The 23022-nt window shown below is 36.8% G+C and overlaps 1 protein-coding gene across 1 annotated transcript in view; it reads left to right on the forward strand.

Annotated features, from left to right (window-relative positions):
• SPATA6 (spermatogenesis associated 6) overlaps positions 1–19016 on the forward strand; it is a 143941-nt gene extending 124925 nt beyond the window's left edge. Inside the window, exons 12-13 of the mRNA XM_047085623.1 lie at positions 5131–5222; positions 16713–19016. Coding sequence (XP_046941579.1) covers positions 5131–5222; positions 16713–16893 — 273 coding nt within the window. The 3' untranslated portion in view covers positions 16894–19016. The remainder of the gene's footprint in view (positions 1–5130; positions 5223–16712) is intronic.
• The last annotated feature ends 4006 nt before the right edge of the window (positions 19017–23022 follow it).

Genomic DNA, 23022 nt, shown 5'->3' on the forward strand with positions numbered 1-23022 from the left:
TCTTTGTGTCTTCTTCAATTTCTGTCATAAGCTTTCTATAGTTTTCAGCATCCAGATATTTTCCCTCTTTGGTTAGGTTTATTCCTAGGTATTTTATGGTTCTTTGTGCAATTGCAAGTGGGATTGATTCCTTGATATGTTTCTGTTGCTTCGTTATTGTTGTATAGAAATGCAACCGATTTCTATACATTGATTTTATATCCTACAACTCTGCTGAATTCATGTATCAGTTCTAGCATTTTTTTGGTGGAGACTTGGGTTTTCCATGTAGAGTATCGTCTTATCTGTGAAAAGTGAAAGTTTGACTTCTTTGCCAATTTAGATGTCTTTTTATCTTGTTTTATTGTCTGATTACTGAGGATAGGACTTCCAATGCTATGTTAAACAACAGTGGTGAGAGTGGACATCCCCTATCATGTTCCTGATCTCAGGAGGAAAGTTCTTCGTTTTTCCTCATTGAGGATGATATTAGCTGTGGGTCTTTTATATATGGCTTTTATGATGTTAAGGTGTGTTCTTTCTATCCCGACTTTCATGAGGGTTTTTATTAACAAAGCATGTGTATTTTGTCAATGCTTTTTCTGCATCTATTGACAGAATCATATGGTTCTTATCCTTTCTTCTATTAATGTGATATATCACATTGATTGATTTGTGAATATTATACCAGCCCTGCAGCCCAGGAATGAATCCCACTTGATCATGGTGAGTAATTCTTTTAATATACTGTTGAATTCAATTTGCTAGTATCTTGTTAAGAATTTTTGCATCCATGTTCATCAGGGATATTGGCCTGTTATTCCCCTTTTTAATAGGGTCTTTTTCTGGTTTGGGAATCAAGGTAATGCTTGCTGCCTTCATAGAATGAGTCTGGAAGCCTTCCATTTCTATTTTTTTGAAACAGCCTGAGAAGAATAGGTATTGATTCTGCTTTAAATGTCTGGTAGAATTCCCCTCGGAAGCCATCTGGCCCAAGACTCTTTGTTGGGAGATTTTTGATAAGCGATTCAATTTCTTCTCTGGTTGAGGGAAGCGGGGAGAGTCTGTTCAAATTTTCTATTTATTCCCTTTTGAGTTTTGGTAGTGTGTGGGTATCTAGGAATTTGTCCATTTCTTCCAGATTGTCTAATTTGTTGGCTATAGCAACATATAACTATATATTTTTCATATTATTCTCTAATAATTGTATTTCTGTGGTGTTAGTTGTGATCTCTTTCATTTGTGATTTTATCTATTTGGGTCCTCTCTTCTTTTCGTTAAGTCTGGCTAGGAGTTTATCAATTTTGTTTATTCTTTCAAAAAACCAGCTTTTAGATTCATTGATCTGTTCTACTGTTTTCTGTTTTTGTTTTTTGTTTTGCTTTGTTTTGTTTTGTTTTGTTTTTGGATTCTATATTGTTTATTTCTGCTCTGATCTCTATTATTTCTCTTCTTCTGCTGGCTTTGGGGTTTCTTTGCTGCTAGTTTCTTTCTAGTTTCTCTAGGTGTGGGGTTAGGTTATATATTTGGGACCTTTCTTGCCTCTTAATATAGGCCTAAGTTGCAATGTATTTTCCTCTTAGGACTGCCTTTGCTGCATCCCAAAGAGTTTGGACTATTGTATTTTCATTTGCATTTGCTTCCATATATTTTTTAATTTCTTTAATATCCTGGTTGAGCCATTCATTCTTTAGTAGGATGTTCTTTAACCTCCATGTATTTGGGGGCTTTCCAAATTTTTTCTTTTGGTTGATTTCAAGTTTCATAGTATTGCGGTTGAAAATATGAATGGTATGATCTCAATCCTTTTATATTTGTTGAGAGCTGTTTTGTGACCGAGTATGTTATCTGTTTTGGAGAATGTTCCATGTGCACTCAAGAAGAATGTATATTCTGCTTTTGGTTGAAAAGTTTTGAATATATCTGTTAAGTCCATCTGGCCCAATGTGTCACTCAGCGCCATTGTTTTCTTGTTTTTCTGCTTAGATGATCTGTCCATTGTTGTCAGTGGAGTATTAAAGTCCCCTACAATCACAGTATTATTATCTATACATTTATTTATGTTTGTCATTAATTGATTTATATTTTTGTGTTCTCTCACGTTGGGGGCATAAACATTTACAATTGCTAGCTGCTCTTGGTGGATAGACCCCTTAATGATATAATGCCCTTCTTCATCTCTTGTTACAGTCTTTGTCTGATATAAGTATGGCTACTCCAGCTTGCTTTTAACATCCAGTAGCATGGTAGATGGTTCTCCATCCCATCACTTTCAATCTGCAGGTGTCCTCAGGTCTTAAATGAGTCTCTTGTAGGCAGCATATAGATGGATATTGTTTTTTTATCCATTCTGATACCCCATGTCTTTTGATTGGGGCATTTAGTCCATTTACATTCAGAGTGATTATTGAAAGATATGGATTTAGTCCCATTGTGTTATCTGTACGTTTTGTGTTGGTGGTGATATCTCTGGACCTTTATAGTCTTTGCTGCTTTCCACTCACAGAGTACCCCCCTTAGGATCTCCTGCAGGGGTGGTTTAGTGGTCATGAACTCCTCTAGTTTTTGTTTGTCTGGGAAAGCCTTTATCTCTCCTTCTATTCTGAATGTCAGCCTTGCTGGACAAAGGATTCTTGGCTGCATAGTTTTCTTATTCAGCACATTGAATATTTCCTGCCACTTCCTTCTGGCCTGCCAAGTTTCAGTGGACAGGTCTGCTTCTACCCTTATGTGTCTACCCTTGTAGGTTAAGGCCTGTTTGTCCCTAGCTGCTTTCAGAATTCTCTCTTTATGTTTGTATTTTGTCAATTTCACTATATTATGTTATACTGTTGACCGTTTTCACTGATATTGAAGGGAGTTCTTTGTGCCTCTTGGAGTTGGATGCCTGTTTCCTTCCCCAGATTAGGGAAGTTTTTAGCTATAATTTGTTCAAATAAACCTTCTGCCCCTTTCTCTCTCTCTTCTCTGGAACTCCTATGATACAGATATTATTTCGTTTCATTGAATCACTTAGGTCTCTAATTCTTTCCTCATGGTCTAGTAATTTCCTTTCCCTCTTTTTTTCAGCTTCATCATTTTCCACAATATTATCTTCTGTTTCACCTATTCTGTCCTCTACTTCTTCCATCCTTGCTGTCACTGCATATAGTTTATTTGTATCTCATTTACAACATTTCTTAACTCATCATGACTATTTCTTAGGTCTTTGATCTCTGCAGCAGTATATCTCTTCTTTCTTCTATGCTTTTTTTTTCCAAGCCCATCTATTAGTCTTATGACTTTTATTCTAAGTTCTTGTTCAGACATATTGTTTATGTCTGTTTTGAGCAATTCCCTGGCTGTCATTTCTTCCTGGAATTTCTTTTGAAGAGAATTCTTCTGTTTTATCATTTTGGCTAGGTTTCTGTCTTTTACATGTTTTAATAGCTTGTTATGTGTCCTGCACCTGTGAGTCCTGCTGTATTAAAAAGGGGTTATACACCGTCCAGCACCTGGCTTTTAGGAAGTGTTTTTGGAATGTGTTGGCATGGACTTTGTTGTTGCAAATTTGGCTGCTCTGTCCCACTGCTCATAGTGGTGGATTGTTTGGACCTTCCACCAGCTGTGCTTTGATTTGTTCATTGAAGTAACCTTGGAAAAAAGGAAATGGGAGGAACGTTATCTCATACAAAGACAGAAATGGAGAGGGTGAAGAAAAAAAAAAGACCAGTCAGAGAATTAGAAAAACTAGAAGGCTTAATCCAGTGAGAGATAGGAAAATGAAGAAGAAGGAGTTACAGAAAAGGTATAAAAAGAGTAGAGTAAAAATGCCTGATGAAACAAACAACCAGAAAAGGGAAAGAAAGAAAGAAAGAAAGAAAGAAAGAAAGAAAGAAAGAAAAGAAAGAAAGAAAAGGAAAGAGAAAAGAAAGAAAAAGAAAGAAGAAAGAAAGAAAAAAAAATATATATGTAAAGTAAGACTTGACCAGAAACTATGTCCAATTCCAAAGGGGAAAAAAAAGAAAGAAAGAGGAGGGTAGAAAGAAAAAGAAGGGAAAAGAGAAGAGTAGGAAAGAAAAGAGAAAAATTTAAAAATTAAAAAAAACCCAGACTAATATATAAAACTATAGGACACTTGTCTATTGGTACCTGGTATTGGCGACTGTGCTGGTCTGGATGAGAGACTGTCTAGTTCAGTCAGTGTCAGTCCTGCTCCAGTAGATAAGCAGTTACCAGGCATGGAGGGGTGGGGTTTGGTGTTAGTGGGTCCCACCTCCACTGGCGGCCACTGTCCTGTTCTTGAAGCCCTGCTGTGTTGGTATTGGTGACACCCCAATCTCTCCTCCCTGGACTGGGAGTCTCAAACCATGCTATTCAGGCAGCCCGTGCAGAGTAGTGCCAATGGTGAGCCTGTCCTGCTCCACAGTTCTCCTGTGCCTCCTGGGTGCTCAGCTGGGATTCAAAACCCAATGTCTTTTTTTTTTATTTATTATTTTAATGTTTATTTTTTGAGAGAGACAGACAGCAGGAGCAGGTGGGAGTTGGGGGGAGAGAAGGGGACAGAGGATCCAAAGCAGGCTCTGCACTGACAGCAGAGAGCCTATGCAGGGCTTGAACTCAAAAACTGTGAGATCATGACATGAGCCGAAGTTGGACGCCTAACCGACTGAACCACTCAGGTGCCCCAGTAGCTATGTATTTTGATTCTAACTGCCTTGACTTTCATTTTTATTCTTGTGGCTTGTTAGTGCATTTTGGCTTATGAATAGTAGGTACGTGTTAGAATGCTTACATCTACATAAGTTTCCCAGGTACTTATTCTTCAGAGTGCAGGTGCAATCTTTTAGGAGTTCACATGACAATATGTAAGACATTGCTACATATCTTACTACATATCTTGACACAGTACCCATTCCTGTTCATTAATTGATGCAAGAAATATCTACCAGTGTCTAGTCTTTGATAAGCCATATTAGCATAAATAGAATAAAATCATATTTGTTTTATTGAACAGAATAACAAATTCTCACCTCCCCTTTTGTTTCTTTTTAAGAAATCCAAGCATTCAATTCATTTCTTATAATGGGGGAGAGGGAGAGCATTTCCCAAAGAAACATAGAGATCATTTTAATTGCAAAATGAATTAATGGAAATCTTTAAATTTTTCAGGATGAGAGAGACCCAGAGAAAGAAGATGAACTGGAGCTGAAAAGAGGTCTTTTATACAGAGACTCTGCCTATGACAGTGACCAAGAGTATAGGTATGAGCTGGACTAATGCAGCATGTAGAGATCTTTCTCACAGTTTCTATAAAAACAACCTGCTTTTTAATCTGCTGGATTTGTGGGAAATTTAGACATAAATTGATAATTATTATTTATTTTTATGTTTACCTACATAAAACTTATTAAAATACTTAAATTACTGGGGAGGCTGAGTGGTTAGGTCAGTTGAGCTTCCAGCTCTTGATTTCGGCTCAGGTCATGATCCTGGGGTCGTGGGATTGAACCCCATGTCTGGCTCTGTGCTGAGCATGGAACCTGCTTCGGATTCTCTCTCCCTCTGCCCCTGCCTTGCTTGCACGCATGCTCTTTCTTTAACGACAACAACAAAATATTTTAATGATTGCATTACTGCAACTTTTCAAGGAAAACAAATATATTTTATTAAGGGTGATATTTTCCATTTTACTTAAGATTTATAGTATATTTGTCTGTCCAGGACTTATTTTCAAGCACATTCTCATTCAAACAATAGTTTCCATAATTTTGGGAAATGACTAAGCTTTTTTTTTAATAACCTAAGAAAAGTTGTTCTTCTAGCCTAATATTTCAGAAATGTTAGTAATAGTAAAATTTTTGCAAGATTATGGTAGCAAATTTCATGAAGATTTTTTAAATCTCTATGTCAGTTGCCATAGAATGTGCTATTAAAAACTGAATGTAAATTGTGAGTTTATGTAACTGAAGGTTCTCTGCATCCTTTGGTGCTATACCACTGATTACCATATGGCTTCTACCTTCCTGAGTTTCCTGAAAAGCCAGTATAAGAAACAAGCTCCAGATAATGGAATATGTTTTATTGCTAATTTGAGTTTTGGACTGAAGTTTCTGATTTTTACCCTGGTAAGTTAGGCTAAACATTCTGTGAACATGTGAGGACTTCTTTTGCCCATTACACAGAATATAAATGTGAACTCCTTTCCCAAAGCTACTGCTTCCCAACCAAGAGGCAACCTGGACATCTCATCAAGGGAAGTAGTATATTATAGGTGAGTTTGGAGAAGCAATCCAAACAGGAAAAAGAAGATCCAAGAAAGTCCACACCTTGAGGAAGAAGAATTTTTATCTTTTGTTATTATTATTTACTTAAAGTTCTATGCTCTAGATTACTACTATATGTATTTAGCATCCCAATTTTGGTTCTTAATCCATATATTTAATTCTAATTTGGGTAAGAATGGATAGGGTTGATAAAGAAAAGTACCTGATTTTCATGCTTTTGTATGCATAATATTTACCTGGGTTGCCTCTTTAAAATATAGATTTCTTCTTTATACCCCATAGATTCTGATTCCTTACCTATAGAGGTGAGACCTAGAAATCTACATTTTAAGAAATATCATAGATGCTTCTAATGCAGCTTGTGTAAGGACCACATTTTGAAAAACAGTGGTCTATTTAAATTTTGCTGTAAACCTCAGTATTGGTTCTTTTTCCAATTCACCAAGCAATGTTAATGGCTAAGCTTTTGAATACCTGAGATTGTTTTGGTACCTCTCAAGAAAGAGTTAAGCAGAGTATCAGAAAAGTTCTGTTTACACATTTTGGAGATTTCTTTATATTCCTTGTTACTTCTCATATATATATATATATATATAGAGAGAGAGAGAGAGAGAGAGAGAGAGAGAGACTGATAGGATAGGACAGAGTTATCAGACTGATAGGATAGGACTGATAGGATAGGACAAAGGTCTTTTATAAGAGCATATGTGATATTAGCTCCAGAAGCTACTGAAACAATCAGGGTATTATTTTGGTTTTATCCCTCAATCATATTATATATATTAGGCTAAGGTGTCCCTCTCATTCTACTTTCCATCTCAAAGATGAGAGAACCCACACTCAAAGTAATCACCCATTTGCTTGCCTTAAGGCTTCCATCAGCAGATATCAAGAGGAAGTTTGGGGGTCTTGGCTTAATATCAGCCCTTTGTAGACACACATTGACACAGAGGTTGAGAGGAAGTCTGCATGGACCCTTGGAATGGCTAAGTGAGGAGCTCAGCAAATCCTTTCCCCAATTCAACTAGACAACAACTAGACAGAATTGTCAAAAACAACAATTTTAGGACTCTGGAAATTGACCAAAGGCATATATAACAAATTGAGAAGCATTTATCAAGAAAATCTACTGAGTCTGAGTCTTAATAAGGGCAGTAAGACTCAGTGGCATTTTGCCTGGAACTCCCAGTCCCTAGCTCCTTGGGGCAGTCATGCTGAAAGACCAGCATCTCTGCTGCCAGAGAAGACTAACTGTATGAAGCAGAGCATGGGAAATCCCATATGCAAGGAGGTTAATAAACAATAATTATCCCACTAGCAAACAGTAAGAGAAGACTTGAGGTCTGACTACTTGTGGGGACAGACATCAAAGATCCAGGGACCAGGTAGCCAGATTGGTCTTGATAAAGTTGTAATTATCCCTGGTAGTCTGGAACATTATGTGCATGTATAAGGCTGCAAATATGTTCAGGAGAAACTGGGGGGGCCTTAGGGAGCCACTAGTCCACAGCTAAATATGAGCCCTTTTGAAGACAGAAAGTAATACCTAGGGCAAGCTTGTAAACTGGATAAATTTTGAATGTATGTTCCAAGCCACACATAGATCCATTGGCAAAAAGATAGAAGCCTTTCTTTCTTTCTTTCTTTCTTTCTTTCTTTCTTTCTTTCTTTCTTTTCTTTCTTTTCTTTCTTTCTTTCTTTCTTTCTTTCTTTCTTTCTTTCTTTCATGTTTATTTTTGAGAGAGAGAGAGAGAGAGACAGAGCACTAGTGGCAGAGGGGCAGAGACAAAGAGGGAAACACAAAATCTGAAACAGGCTCCAGGCTCTGAGCTGTCAGCACAGAGCCTGACACAGGGCTCGAACCTGGGAACAGGGAGATCACGACCTGAGCCAAAGTCAGAGGCTCAACTGACTGAGCCACCCAGGCGCCCCAGGATGGAAGCCTTTCTGACCAATCATTTGCTGGTCACCAAGCTATGCTGACCCAAGGGCAGTTCCTATGAGGCCAGGCTTAAAAGTTGAAACAATAATTTTTTTAAAAAAAGAAAAGTAACAAGGAACACCAGAAACTACACAGGGCAAGGGAAACAGATTTCAAGCCTTAATCCAGACAGGACATGCAGCAAATAATCAAAAACAAAACCCTGGTAAGGTCAAAATCCAGAGTTGTTGCAATTTTTATCTAAAATCTTGTTTTCATCAAAAAATTATGAGACATGTAAGAAATAGAAAAATCTAACCCATACAGTTGAAGGACAAGTTACTATAAACTGACTTTGAAGAGGCCCAGATTGGATTTAGCAGCTATGTTCAAAGAACTAAAGGAAATCATGTCTAAATAATTAAAGGGAGGGGCACCTGGCTGTCTCAGTCTGTAGAGCATGCCTCCCTTGATCTCAGGGTCATGAGTTCAAGCCCCATGCTGGGTGTGGAACCTACTTACAATAAAAATAAAATAATAATAATAAATAAAATCATGTTAAAAAAAGAATTAAAGGGATATATAATGATAGGGATTCATGAAATAGAGAATATTGATAGATAAAAATAATTTCTTTCATGTTTTGCTTAAAAATTATGCCCAGGACTCAATACTTTGTGTTGTGATCCGATATATATTGTGATTGTCATCCATGGAGTATAGCAGAGATTCAGTGTTTTCTGCAGGAAAAGCATAATGGGAAATTGGAGTGCTGTTACCTTGTACACATCAGCCTATACATGCTCATTGTCCTATGTCTTCCATCATCTTTGAGTGTGAAATTCATATTGAAGAAATCTCTTATCAGGGAGTTGTTAGGTGACCTTTTACTTTAAGTTCTTTGGAATTTGGAGCTAGATTTTGGAAACAATCTACTACCGTGCCAGCTTCCTTCTCTTTTGCATATTACCTGTCTTTTAGAAAATTTTAGACATTTGCAATGGTAGCCTTGCCAGTTCCCAAGGTCCTGGGATGTTTTTTAGTACCTGCTATGTATATTTAAAATTTCTTCAGTTTTCAGGATGTTGAAAATTCTCCATATTTGTTGTGTACTTCTGTCATCACTATTTTATTTGAACATTAATCCTAATTAAAGACCAAGCATAAATGATGTTTCATATAGATGGGGGTTGGTCACAAAAAGAGAGAAGTAAGCATAAAAATAATTTTAAGTTCATGGTTAAAATATGAATTGGCCTTTTATGACTATCGCCTGACATTTTTAACCATATTTTTCTTTTATGGAACTAGCTATTGATATAAGCTGTTTTCTATTTACTTCTGCATATTTTTCAGGATACTAACAGCAGAAATATGCTCAATATAATGTTTTAATTGTGAAATTATTTGTGACAGAACTGAGTAAATTTTGACTATGTGTATATATTTTAAGTTTTTATTTAGATTCCAGTTAGTTAACATACTGTGTAATATTAGTTTCAGGTATACAATATAGTGATTGAACACTTCCACATAACACCCAGTGTTCATCACAAGTGCACTGCTTAACCCATCATCTATTTAACCCATCCCCTCTAGCACCTCCCCTCTGGTAACCATCAGTTGACTATATGTTTTTAAATAATACAGGCTTGACGGTAGTTTTCATCTCTCCCCTATTGGTCACTTTCTGATTAATCTGATGCATCTACTAAGATGTAATAAATAGCCAAAAAGTTATCTTTAGTGTTAACAAGTGGAAGAAAAAAATCTAAATAATATACAGACTTAAAATCTCTTAAATAACTAAGAACAAGCTTTCATTTTCAAGTGAGAAAATGTTGCTTGATCTAATTTGAATTCATTGGATCTTGTGTTATTAAGTCAAGTATCATAAAATCCTTTTTCATTAAATACTTGAAATTTAATTTTTCTTTTTCTTTAAAATTTCTTTTTGTCTAGAAGTTCTGTTATATTCAGAAATATTAGGGGTGCCGCATATTTATGTGATTTTTCAAAGGGTAAAATTTGTAGCTTAGGGGTCTAGAAAAGTTTCTGATGATTAGGACAGGGCAGTGTTGTATTCATCTAAAAAACTTTTTTTTAATGTTTATTTATTTTTTTAATGTTTATTTTTGAGAGACAGAGAGACAGAGCACGGGTTGGGGAGGGCAGAGAGCAAGGGAGACACAGAATCTGAAGCAGGCTCCAGGTTCCCAGCTGTTAGCACACAGCCCGATGTGGGGCTCAAACCCACGAACTGTGAGATCATGACCTGAGCTGAAGTCAGACGCTTAACAGACTGAGCCACCCAGGCGCCCCTGTATTCATTTTTTAAAACAAAAATATGACCTTGGTAATTGGACTTGATATTGATGCCACGCATGCCCAGAGTTCAACTTGTTGCCCCCTTAAAGAATACTACTAAACAACTAGAATGGTTTTGTGACTAGCAATTCTTGGCAGACTAATTTAATTTTTTAAATAAGTCATAAGAAAGTAATACATTAAATATAACTTTCAGTAAGAATTGTGATTTTATGACATTCTCATAAACAAGTAGGTAATTATGGTCTTAACTAGATAAGGTTAGATAGGTGGACTGCTGACCGAATGATGACATGGAATAGATCACTAACAGCAATCCCAAGTTAGGTCTGAGAGCCATAATAAGTAGAATTTCATATTATGCTTGAATTGCAGATGTTTAAGCTTTAATGATAATTTAGGAGTAAAAAATATGTTCATTATTTTATTTAACCAGGGCAAAACATGCAAACATCCTAAAGTATTACAGCTGTACTCTGTCTACATTAGATCAACTCTATGTCTAGTTCTTTTTACTCAAAGTATGGGGAGGAATTCAGAAAAGAATAATAAAAACAAGTGAGACATTCTCTATGGACATGATAATGATACTGAATTTAACCTGTATTCATGAAACTAGAGGGATGACTTAAAATATCAGTTTAAAATACTATATTTTGTGTTTAAATAAAGACCACTTGTATCCTATACACATATTATTAAAAATAATAGTTGGGAAAAAATAATACTTGAGGCTAAGACTTTAGAGTAATCTTGATTCAATCTCCCACTCATAGTAGAAATCCCTTCTGTATCCCTCCATTATAGGCTCATTATTCCCTCTAGGACAAAATTCTGTTTTACTTCTAACAGTTAAATCTTACTTTATTCTTACCTCTCCAGATATGCCTGGCATTTCATGATATTCCAGGCTGTTTTATGCCTTGATTCTGTTATATAATATGATGCCTGGAGTAACCTCTGTCTTCTTTATCTAGTGAATGCCTACTTATTCTCTAGGACTAAGGTCAAGTCTTTCTCTCTTCTGAGGTATTTTTCATGACCTCAGCAGACTGTTAGGCATTTTCTCCTTATGCTGCCACTACTTCTCATATATTTCATTTCAATTAGCAATATTTTTCTCATGATAACTATTTCATTATGTGTTTATCTTGCTTTCTTTTATTAAATGTGAGCTCCTTGAGGGCACAGATATGTTACTTATCTTTGGTTTTGACTGGCCGTCAAGGTTTCTGACGTGTAGTAGGAGCTGAACTTAGAAAAATAGTTCAAATATTAAGATAGGGTTCTTAATTAAAGTGATCAGTTACATTGCTAAAACTATTATTTAAGTAAAGTCATTTTTTGATCGTGATATTTAATAACATCTCTAGATAAGGAATCAACAGAGGAATTAATAGTAGTGAAAGCTGACAGACTTTATTTGTTGTCAGTGGCTCATTTCTACACATTCTTAGTCATGGAGAGAAATAAGTGACCTATAAGTAATTAGTCTTCAATAAATTTCTTTGAGTATACTTCTTTTATTTATTTAATTTTTTTAACGTCTATTTATTTTTGAGAGACAGAGAGAGACAGAGCATGAGCAGGGGAGGGGCAAAGAAAGAGGGAGACACAGAATCCGAAGCAGGCTCCAGGCTCTGAGCTGTCAACACAGAGCCTGGCGTGGGGCTCGAACTCACGGGCCATGAGATCATGACCTGAGAAGTCGGACGCTTAACCAACTGAGCCACCAAGGGGCCCCTAAAGTCACTTTCAGCACTGGTTCTCTGAGTATAAATGGCAAATTTTATAATTCTCATGACCTTCCATTTATTTCTTAGAATTAATATTTTGGGGGTAGCATGTCCATCTTACCTTTGACCTTCTTTTCAGTGAATATCACCTTATAGATACTTTTTATGAAGACTATGTGTAGAATAGTATACGCTTGGTCTTCATTTGATACTGACGTAGAAAACATCAGGGTTTCAAGTGAGTTTACCCTTCTCTAAGCAAAAAATTAGTAATGTCCTTTGTCTCCTAGTTCATGTTAAACTACCTAAGACCTTTCTGTTCTTGACATATAAACTAGGTTCTGTCAACACTTAGGATTTGAAACTGCCCAGTTCTTGGATTATCCTGGTCTGTTGTTTTTTGTCTTTTTTTTCTTAATGGTATTGTCATAATTAAATACAGGGCTTCTACTTAAGTAGCAAGAGTAAGTTAATAAAAACAAAATGCACTCCACTAATAAAATATCATCACTACTTTGAAAGTAACCATTTTACTATAGCATTAATGCAGTACTTTTTAGAGTTTAGTAGGAACTCACTAAATGCTTCGAATGAATGAATGCTGAAGATACTCATGGTAAAATAGAGAAGTATAGTTTTTAAAAGCCTACTACTATAATAAAACTTTTTAGTGTCACTTACACATTTTAAACTTATTAATGTACCCAGTAATGGAAAATCAGAATTGACTCAGTATGTTGATAGTTCATTAGAGAGCTAATGCTTTCATGTCTGGAAGTAAATATCATCTTTAGGATTCTGATACTCTTTGCACCTGTGGACCGTATTAGGCCCTATTATGTGTTCATATGTATGTTTTGCAGTTCAGACTCCCAAACTGAACTAATTCCCACATTCTCTCCATACAATCACAATATTGTTTACTAAATTGAAAATTTTGCAGTTTTAAATAGAAATAAACTCCCTGCCAAATTTTACAAGATCAAAAAGCATTAGAATGTATATTTTGGCTGCTTTAGCTCTTCTTTACAAACCCTTATCGGGTTCACATTTGCTTCTAAAAAGCTTTCTGAATTTTATTTATTCATTGCAAGCCACTGAGGTGATACTTTAAGGCAACTTTGAGACATGAAAAAAAAAAGTATTGCCTAATGGAACCACCGCTGTTGCAGATCTATATGCCAGATAACATTAAATATAGTAATTTATGATTGGGATAGGAATTTGGTCTACAATCTCAGAAATAGTCTACACAATGATTTTTAAAGTTAGCAGGTCCTACCTCTGCTTACCCCTCTGAGAGCCAGGTAGCAGTGTGTGTCGGAAATTCAAATTTCTGTTGAGTGGGTTTTCTGTAGTGAGCTAGCCTGGCTGCTAAACACAATGTAGAGCTTGGAAAAAAACGTTATTATCTGGCCTTCAGCATGTGGTAAAGTTGATGTTTGTGGACAAGGAGATAAGGGACAGACCTGCATTTTGTGAAATTTTAATTAGCTCATGACTTGTTGCAAAACAAAACAACAAATAAACAACAACAAAGAAAAACCGAGCAAACAGAACAAAACCTGGTGGGACCCCTAACATAGTCTGAGGGAACACAGGCAAATGTGGGGGCCTAGGCTGGGAGGTACAGTTGCAGAGGCACAAGAGATGCAGAAATGTTTCCAGTAACATATTTGTGTGTTGATTTCTTTATCACTTGACTCAAACTGTCAAAAAAAAAAAAAATAATTTGTAAGTGACAACAGGAATTAGGCTTGGTGAAAAATGTATGAAATCAGAAATTGTATTCAGTGGGTAGACTATTTCTTGAGCAGAGCTAATGAAAGAAATGTGGTCTCTGTATCAAAGCAATAGCACTAAGACTTGGCTAAAGCCTTCTGAAAAATTTTAAATATTATACTGACATTATTAAAAATTGTCTTAATTACCCCTCATTAACTGAATGGACAAGATAGAAGTAACCATAATCATGTTTTAAAATGCCTTTGTTATCCCAGAGACTATATCACTTTCAAAATTTTCCAGCATGAAATTTTTTACACCAAGTATAAAGAAAGTTTCACAAGACCTAGTAAATGTTACTAGGAGATATGAGGTGGAATTTCATTTTAGCAAAGCCATCAGGAAGTAGAGAAACCTATTGTCATGGTTCACAGAAGTGAATTTTTAAGAACTTGTATAGTAACTGTAACCGAGAAATATATTTAAGGTTTGTGCATCATAAATAATAATAGTAATGATAATAAATGAATACCCATTTACTCACCATCCAGCTTTATAGAACACAATCCATACCTACCAGGCCACCTTATGCTCCCAACCAATTGCTTCTCTTTCCATGGAGATAACTCTTAGTGTAGCTTTTCTGTTAATCCTTCTTTTTTTTCCTTTGTAGTTATACCACACATGAATCTATCCTTAGGCAATAAGTTGTTTAATTTTTCTTGTTTTAAACTTTATATAAATGCAAGTACAACTGTAATTGTTTGAAATTTGCTTTTTTCCCCCACTCAGTTGGTTTTTCAGTTTCATCCCAACTGATGCGTGTAGCTATAGATCATTAATTTTCCCTATTTTCTCTGCTGCATACTGTACCATTGTATGCATATACCATGGTATGCACATGTGTTCTAATGTAGATGGGTATTTAAGGTTGCTTCCAGTTCTTAGCTTTGTTGCAAAGAGTGTTGTTATGAACAAGTTTGCACATGTCTCATGGTACACATGTGCAAGAATTTCACTGGGGTAGCCAGGAGTGGTATTACTGGCTTGAAGTTGCATATTCAACCTTATCGGGTCATGCCAAACTCTTCCAAAGTAAGTGTGTAAATGTTCTCATGACTTTACATCCTCACTGACACCATGTCAAGTTCCAAAAATGATAACCCGGTTACTCCATGCCTTTTTTTGTGGTCACTTTGTGTTCAGGTGTTAGAACCTGGTGCTATTCAGGTAGAATAGCCAATTCTTTTTGTAGATATATAGCCCTAAGAGTTCCTGTTTCACAGTTGACAATAGAAGTAACATCATTGGACTGTTAAGTCAAGGAAGAAATTGTTTGAAGTGAGGTTCCAAATCTATGAAGAAAATATATCTGTGGCATTTAATAACCAGAACATAGAGGTTTTTAAATTTTTTTTTTATTTTTTAAAATGTCTTATTTATTTTTGAGAGAGAAAGAGAGTGAGCATGAGTTCGGGAGGGGCAGAGAGAGAGGGAGACACGAAATCTGAAGCAGGCTCCAGGCTCTGAGCTGTCAACACAGAGCCTGACGCGGGGCTCGAACTCATGAAACATGAAATCATGACCTGAGCCGAAGTCAGACGCTTAACTGACTGAGCCCCAGTTCAGGCACCCCAGAACATACAGTTTTATATGACACAAATGTCACAATCTCTAACGTGCCTGAGAGTCTTATCTATAACAATTAATTAATTTATTGAAGTAGGTAAATTGTTTATTAAAAAATAAACTCAGTCCTTGAAAAAGTCAGCATTTTATTCCTAGCAAATAATATGTTAAGCCCAGAACTTAATGTTTATGATAGTAAAATTGTAACTTTGGTATGTTTTAAAAAGCACTATCAAACCTTCGAAAACAGTGGCTTTTTCTTCTCTATTCTTATTAAAACTAGCCTAGTCCTGGTCTATTTCATAGCTTCCTATCTATTCTTTTTTCTTCAAGACCCTCAAGATTGGATCCTTATCACTTCAAATACCTACTCTTCCACCTTGTTTTCCATTTTCCAAAAATGGTTCATATTTAGGGTAATTTTCTACTCCTCCTTGAAGACAGTAGCAGTATGCCATAGTGGAAGGGGCCATAGGGCCACAGACATGATATTCCTTTCTGTTTTGCCAGTTACTAGCTGAGTGGTCACAGGCAAGTAACTGGACTTCACTGAATCTTAGTTTCCACAGTTACCAACTTCAGCATTTCCTAAGATTGTTAGATAAATATCTATAAAGTACCTAGAAGTTTAGAGCCTCATACTTAATAACTTCCATGTGCAAAGTAAGTGCTGTACTATGCACTTTGCACATGTTATCTTTGATTTTTAAACGAATACTGCAAAAATAAAGGAAGCCTAGACTCTGGATGATTAAATAAATTGCCCAAGGTCCCCCAGCTTATAAAGGATTGAGCTGTTCCTCAGTTTTAGGTGTGCCTGACTTTAGAGGCCAGGTGCTCTCATGACTGGCCACACCACAGTATCTGCACTCTACTTTTACCACACCACACCTATCTCTCTCCTCTGAATTCTTTGCAACTCTGTCTCTTATGCACAATTTTCATTTTATTGTATTGTAATAGTTTCATACAAATAGGTCACTCTTTGAAGCCACAGACCTTATTGTCTTTTATTTCTCATAGCCCAGAGTATCACACACCTGTAAAGTACTCAGTAAATATTTGATTTATATAATACTACCTCTCATTGCGTTTCACCAGTTTTAATACTTTATATCCTTTTTATAGCTCATTTCAGCGGCCACATGACACTCTCCATTTGGATGACGGTGAATACTGGTCCAACAGGGCAGCGTCTTATAAAGGAAAATCCCACCGACCCCTCTTTGAGAACAGCATGGACAAGATATACAGGAACTTATACAAAAAGGCCTGTAGTTCTGTTTCTCACACCCAGGAAAGCTTCTGAGACCATCCATGATAAACTATATGGGTGTCTGTGTCAACTTCTCAATGAAAACGTTTGATGTGATCAATATCTGTATTCTTTTTTTTTTTTTAAAGGTGGTTCTGAGTACAGTAGTTAGATGTGAGTAAGTTCATTACTTCAGGTGGTAAATGGTTGTAGGCAATCCTTTTCTTCATCATAGAAGAGAGTGCTGTCCCAAAAGTCAAAGCTCCACACTGCATCACAACTTCCAATCTGGTTATGAGAAAAGGCTGTTTTGCCCCGTAACCTCCTGTCTCCACCCACACATCCAAGAATAGATTCTCTCTGGAAATGCTGTCCTGCCTTAATCACCTTATGATTTTCTTTTCATCTGTTTGATTAGTTATCTTGTCTAAGATTAATATTAACTCCCTTTTCTTGATAATGACCAAAATGATATACTGTATAGAAGTGAAATGAATTTCCTGAGTTTAAACCTCATTTTAACTAGTATTTTTTATTTACTTCTCCCTGCAGAAAATTTATACTTCTTAGCTAATAAGAAATAACTTTATTTTTAAAGTTTATACAATCATTCACTTCCTCTTCTCTAAAACAAGTACCTAAGTTACCTACAATATATAACAGTTAGCTAGAAATAGCAGTGGCCATGTGTGACCCAAAGTGTGAATAACTGATTTTTAAAGATAGAATTCTTTGCATGATTTTCACTTAAGGCCCTATCTTGTGGCGCAACCAGAATCAGAAGATAGCTTTTGTTAGTAAGCAAGTAGAGACTGAGAAAAAATAAAGGGATTTTGTTGTAATTTTAAACTCTTTAGAGTTGTCATAGGTACCAAATGGCCCAAGAAAGTAGTATCCTTAGTTAGAGCACACTTGGGACCATAAATAGGATTAAAACATTATACAGAGTACTTTGTACCGGCAAGTCTGGTAGTTGATAAAATTATCCCCCATAGACACACCTATGAGACCAGTGAATCTTTGAAGATATGAAGAAATCGGTCACCTCATATTTGCCAGAGTCAGTGGAGGGAAAGCAGAGAATAGGAAATAAGTGAACTTGGCTTACAGGCTTGGAGAGTTGACTACGAGGTACTGTTTTCTCATTGGCTGCACCTTTGGTTCATTCTATAGTTACGATTAAAAAAAAAATTAACATGTGAAATTGGGTGACTTGCTTTTGTATTAGGAGAAAATATATAATACTTGCTATCTAATAATGGGACATTTAAACTTCATGTTAAGAGTGTTCTGGTATAGCAACCTGTGATGTAGGAAAGTGTATCAGAGAAAGGGGCCAGGCAGTCTAGGCTTTAGCTCCATCCTGCCGTTCTGTAGCTGAGTCTCTTCAATTCTCTGTCCCTAGTTCCCTCAGCCTATCAAATGAGAATGAGTGGATCAGCTTTTCCTGAACTGTGTGTTCTGTGCACTTGTTCTAAGAGATGGATATAGGAATGTAGATACAGGTATTTCCTTGGTCATATAAGTTGAAGAAAATCTTTGCACTGTATTCACACTCCCCGACTGAAAGAACCATAGGTAGGATGGCAGAAATGAAAGACAGTGCTATTGATGCTGAAACATCAATCAACAGCAGTTCCAAACTGGAGCTGTCCGAGCAAACTAGTTTGTATGGTCGATATAGTCATAGTAAACACTAGCATGTTAGAAGCTCTGAGAAATCCTGGCATAAGCCTGTTTATGCGGGCCCAGAATTTCCTAAATTAAATTGAGTGTGTAGCAGTGTCTGTCATTATGGCCATCTTTCTCCTCCAATTCTGCGTCCTTAGCTCCCCACACTCCCTTTCAAAAGTGCCATCCTCAGCCTACATGTGGACGCCAGTTGGGGAAATGGTACACTACACAATCACTGAGTTAACCCTCTGGCTGTAAGTTGTATGATGATGTTTTGTACAATGAGCTTTTGAAGGTCAACACTGAATAATGCATTAAAAATGCAAAAAATATATATATATATATGTGTGTGTATATATATATCATCAGTGGAACTTAGTATATTTTGGTTTTGGTTTTGTTTTATGTGTGGAAACAAATGAAATATTCTTCTATTTAAAAGGCCCTGCTTGGGGGTGCCTTGGTGGCTCAGTTGGTTAAGAGTCCAACTTGGCTCAGGTCATGATCTCACAGTTCGTGGGTTTGAGCCCCACGTCAGGCTCTATATTGACAGCTTGGAGCCTGGAGCCTGCTTCAGATTCTGTGTCTCCTCCTCTCTCTGCCCCTCCCCTGCTCGCTCTCTCTCTCTCTCTCTCTCTCCCTCAAAAATAAATAAACATTAACAATTTTTAATGTTTAAAAAAAATTTTTTTAAAGGTCCTGCTTGTTGTGAAAAGAACAAATATGAACTTCAAAGGAAATTTCACTGTCATAGAAAATCTCCTGAGTGAATAAGTACATAAAAATTTACCTTATTGTACCTATATCTGCCATTGGCTATGACAAAGACCACAAAAAATGGATCCCAAGAGGGAACTTCAGAATATGATATTCTGAAAGACATTTTCTTGTGGATTACATTTGACCTCTCTCTGAAGGATCAGATGCAAGTTTCCAGATATGTAGTATTTTGACTAAGTGTCTATTTCCATTTCCTGGGGGAAGGAATGGTCTTTGTTGCTATCTCTATTACTATGAATTCTCATGTAGTATTATTTTTGAGGAGTAAAACCTTTAAATACTAATAATTATCTTTTTCACTAAGAAACAGAAAGATGCAGTTGTTTATATTTTTTAGCCTTTTAAAAACATTTCTTACAATCTAGTAATAGTTATAGGACTTAATGTGAAAGATAAATGGATCTTCTTTTTAATGTATTTTTGTTCTTTAAATAAAAAAAAAAACTGGGAGTTTCAGGAAGGAAGATGTCAATTCAACTAAGAAAAAAAGACATGTGATTGGACTGAGAGCGAGGTCTCCCTGGCACCACTACCAGTTACATAACCTTGTTTAAGTCATTTGTCCTTCTTGGAGCTCAGTTTTCTTATCTATAAGGTGAGGAAGGGGTTAATTGAGAAAGATCTTTTAAATGTTCCAACATTTGTATGATTGTATAATTGATTAAAATGGAGGATAAGAAAGTTCTAGGCAGCAGAGTTGTGTTGTGACTTCAAAGATTAATCCCCTGATTAAAAATCTGGAGCAGGGGCGCCTGGGTGGCTCAGTTGCCACCCAGGCGAAGCGGCCGACTTCGACTCAGGTCACGATCTCGCAGTCCGTGAGTTCGAGCCCCGTATCGGGCTCTCTGCTGACAGCTCAGAGCCTGGAGCCTGTTTCAGATTCTGTGTCTCCCTCTCTCTGCCCCTCCCCCGTTCATGCTCTGTCTCTCTCTGTCTCAAAAATAAATAAACGTTAAAAAAAATTTTTTTTAATAAAATAAATAAAAATCTGGAGCAGATAGAACATTCTCATTATTGTGTTCGTTTTCCAATAATGGCTTTATATTTTTTAATTTTTGTAATCCGTATTTTTTTTTGAGAGAGAGAGAGAGAGCACGAGTGAGGGTGGGACAGAGAGAGACACACAGAATCCAAAGCGCGCTGCAGGCTCTGAGCTGTCAGACCGTTAACCAACTGAGCCACCCAGGCACGTCCCACCAATAATAGTTTTATTGAGAAATAACTCATGTAGTATTAAATTTACCCTTTAAAAGTATACAGTTGCATGGTTTTAGTATATTCACAGAGTTGTGCAGCTATAAGCACCAGCTAATTGTAAACTATTTCATGACTCCAGGAGAAATCCTGAACCCATTAGCAGTCACTCCTCATTCCCTTCTGTCCTCAACTCCTAGCAAGCACTAATCTGCTTTCAGTCTCTATGCTTATTCTGGAATTTCATATAAATGGAATCATACAGTATGTGACATTTTGTTCCTGGCTCCTTTGACTTAGCATAATTTTTTCATGGTTCATCTATGTTGTAATGTGTATCAGTATTTCATTCCTTTTCATTAAATAGTAATCATTGCATGGATATACAGTATTTTGTTTATCCATTCACTTGATGGGCATTTTCATCATTTCCGCTTTGGGGATATTATGAAAAACATTGGTATAAATATTTGTGTACAAGTTTTTGTGGGGACTTATCTTTCCATTTCTCTCAAGTATAAACCTAGATAAGGATTCAAACATTCATCCACCCATCTGTCACATATTTATTGAGCACGTGTTACATGTAAAGTGTATAAATTTTTTAAAGCGTGTGAGTTTTTTAAATGTGTCTTCCCACAAGTGTGAAGAGTCCATTGAAAAAGACAGGTAACAGTGTATTTCCACATTTACAGTATTGTAACTTCTGTGGTGTAGGAATACAAGAATGGGAATAGGACATTCTAGCTTGGTGCAGAACTTGCAAAAGCATGAAAATGGGGGAGAGCATGATTGTTCAGGAACTTCAAGTGCTTTCACTGGAGATTGTGCGCAGGGATGCAAAAGTTTTGGGAGGATATGTTGAATGCCATACGAGAACTGCAAAGAGAATGATTGCCTGGAGCAGCATTGGAAGAGGTGACCTTTGAGCTGGACACTGAATGATGGGAATGACTTGAGAATAGGAAACCAAGATGGAAAAAGTAAATACTCATCAGGTTTTATGAGGGTGGAGGTGGGATAGAGGGAAATATCCAGTAATCAGTTAAAAATAAAGATCTAGAACTTGAGAGAACTCAAGAATAGAAAGTGGACTTTTGAAGTCAGATAAAAATAATGAAGTGAGAAAAAAACAAATCAAAGCCCTATGTTGTCCTTGTCCTAATTTGCACGTGACCGTAATAAGCACCCTGACAGGAGTGGGCTCTGAGCAATTGCACTTTTTGCTTATTGTTGAGGCCCTGGTGGTTAGCGTGTTAAAGGGCCACCCTTTTAGAAATTAAGAAAAATATCCTTCTCCCATTCCCAGATTTTCTAACTAGCTAGAAATTCAGGAACAAAATGAAGAGGTAAAAAAAAAAAAAACAAAAAACAAACAACAACAACAACAAAAAATGAAGTGGTAAGAGGAAACCCAACTTTTGTTATGAGTTACTATGAGTATATGATTTATCTCTGAATACACTTCATTTAATTATATGAAGTTTCTTAGACAACCAGAACTGGTGAGTATTCATCCATTTAACAAATATTATTTTTTATTAATTTTTTTCATGTTTATTTTTGAGAGGGAGAGACAGAGTGTGAGCGGGGAAGGGACAGAGAGAGAGGGAGACACAGAATCTGAAGCAGGCTCCAGGCTCTGAGCTGTCAGCACAGAGCAAGATGTGGGGCTCGAACCTATAAGCTGTTAGGTAAGACCTGAGCCAAAGTTGGATGTTTAAAGAACTGAGCCACTCAGGCACCCCCATTTGACAAATATTATTGAAGGTCAACTCTGTTCCATGCAATCCGTAGAGCACCGACTGCTTGTTCAGAGATAAACAAAAACAGTTCCTGACCTGAGTTTGGGGGGTGGGGCGGTACTGACATTTACTTATTACACTGAGAGAAGTACGCACTGTAATAGATGACAGAAGTGCTCCAAAGATGAAAAGGAAGTCCCAATTCTTAAAGGTGTCATATGCTTCAGGCAGGGATGACAACTGAAATTAGCTGGTAACTATCTAGATGGCCTGGAGAACATAAGCCTTAGAAAATGACTAGGATTTTTTTTTTTTCAACGTTTATTTATTTTTGGGACAGAGAGAGACAGAGCATGAACGGGGGAGGGGCAGAGAGAGAGGGAGACACAGAATCAGAAACAGGCTCCAGGCTCTGAGCCATCAGCCCAGAGCCTGACGCGGGGCTGGAACTCACGGACCGCGAGATCGTGACCTGGCTGAAGTCGGACGCTTAACCGACTGCGCCACCCAGGCGCCCCAAAAAATGACTAGGATTTTTAAAGTAGGAGGGAAATAACCCAACACAGAAAAGATAGGAGCTTATATCCTGCCACACCTACCTTGTTCCCTAATAACATTAGTTAAGCCCTTATTCTCTTTACCAAAAATAACGCTACTTTTGAGGGGAAAACGTGTGTGTGTAAGATACTCAAGTGCATTTTGCTATATTTCTACAGACCACCTCCACAAAAGTACTGAACATGAGTTTGTGAGATAAATCAGGATTCCTGAACTCAAGGAGCTTATCTGA

This window comes from Lynx rufus, unplaced genomic scaffold (genome assembly GCF_022079265.1).
Source record: "Lynx rufus isolate CCGP_SWC_20201006 ecotype Redwood Valley unplaced genomic scaffold, mLynRuf1.p SCAF_2, whole genome shotgun sequence".
NCBI classification, from domain to species: domain Eukaryota; kingdom Metazoa; phylum Chordata; class Mammalia; order Carnivora; family Felidae; genus Lynx; species Lynx rufus.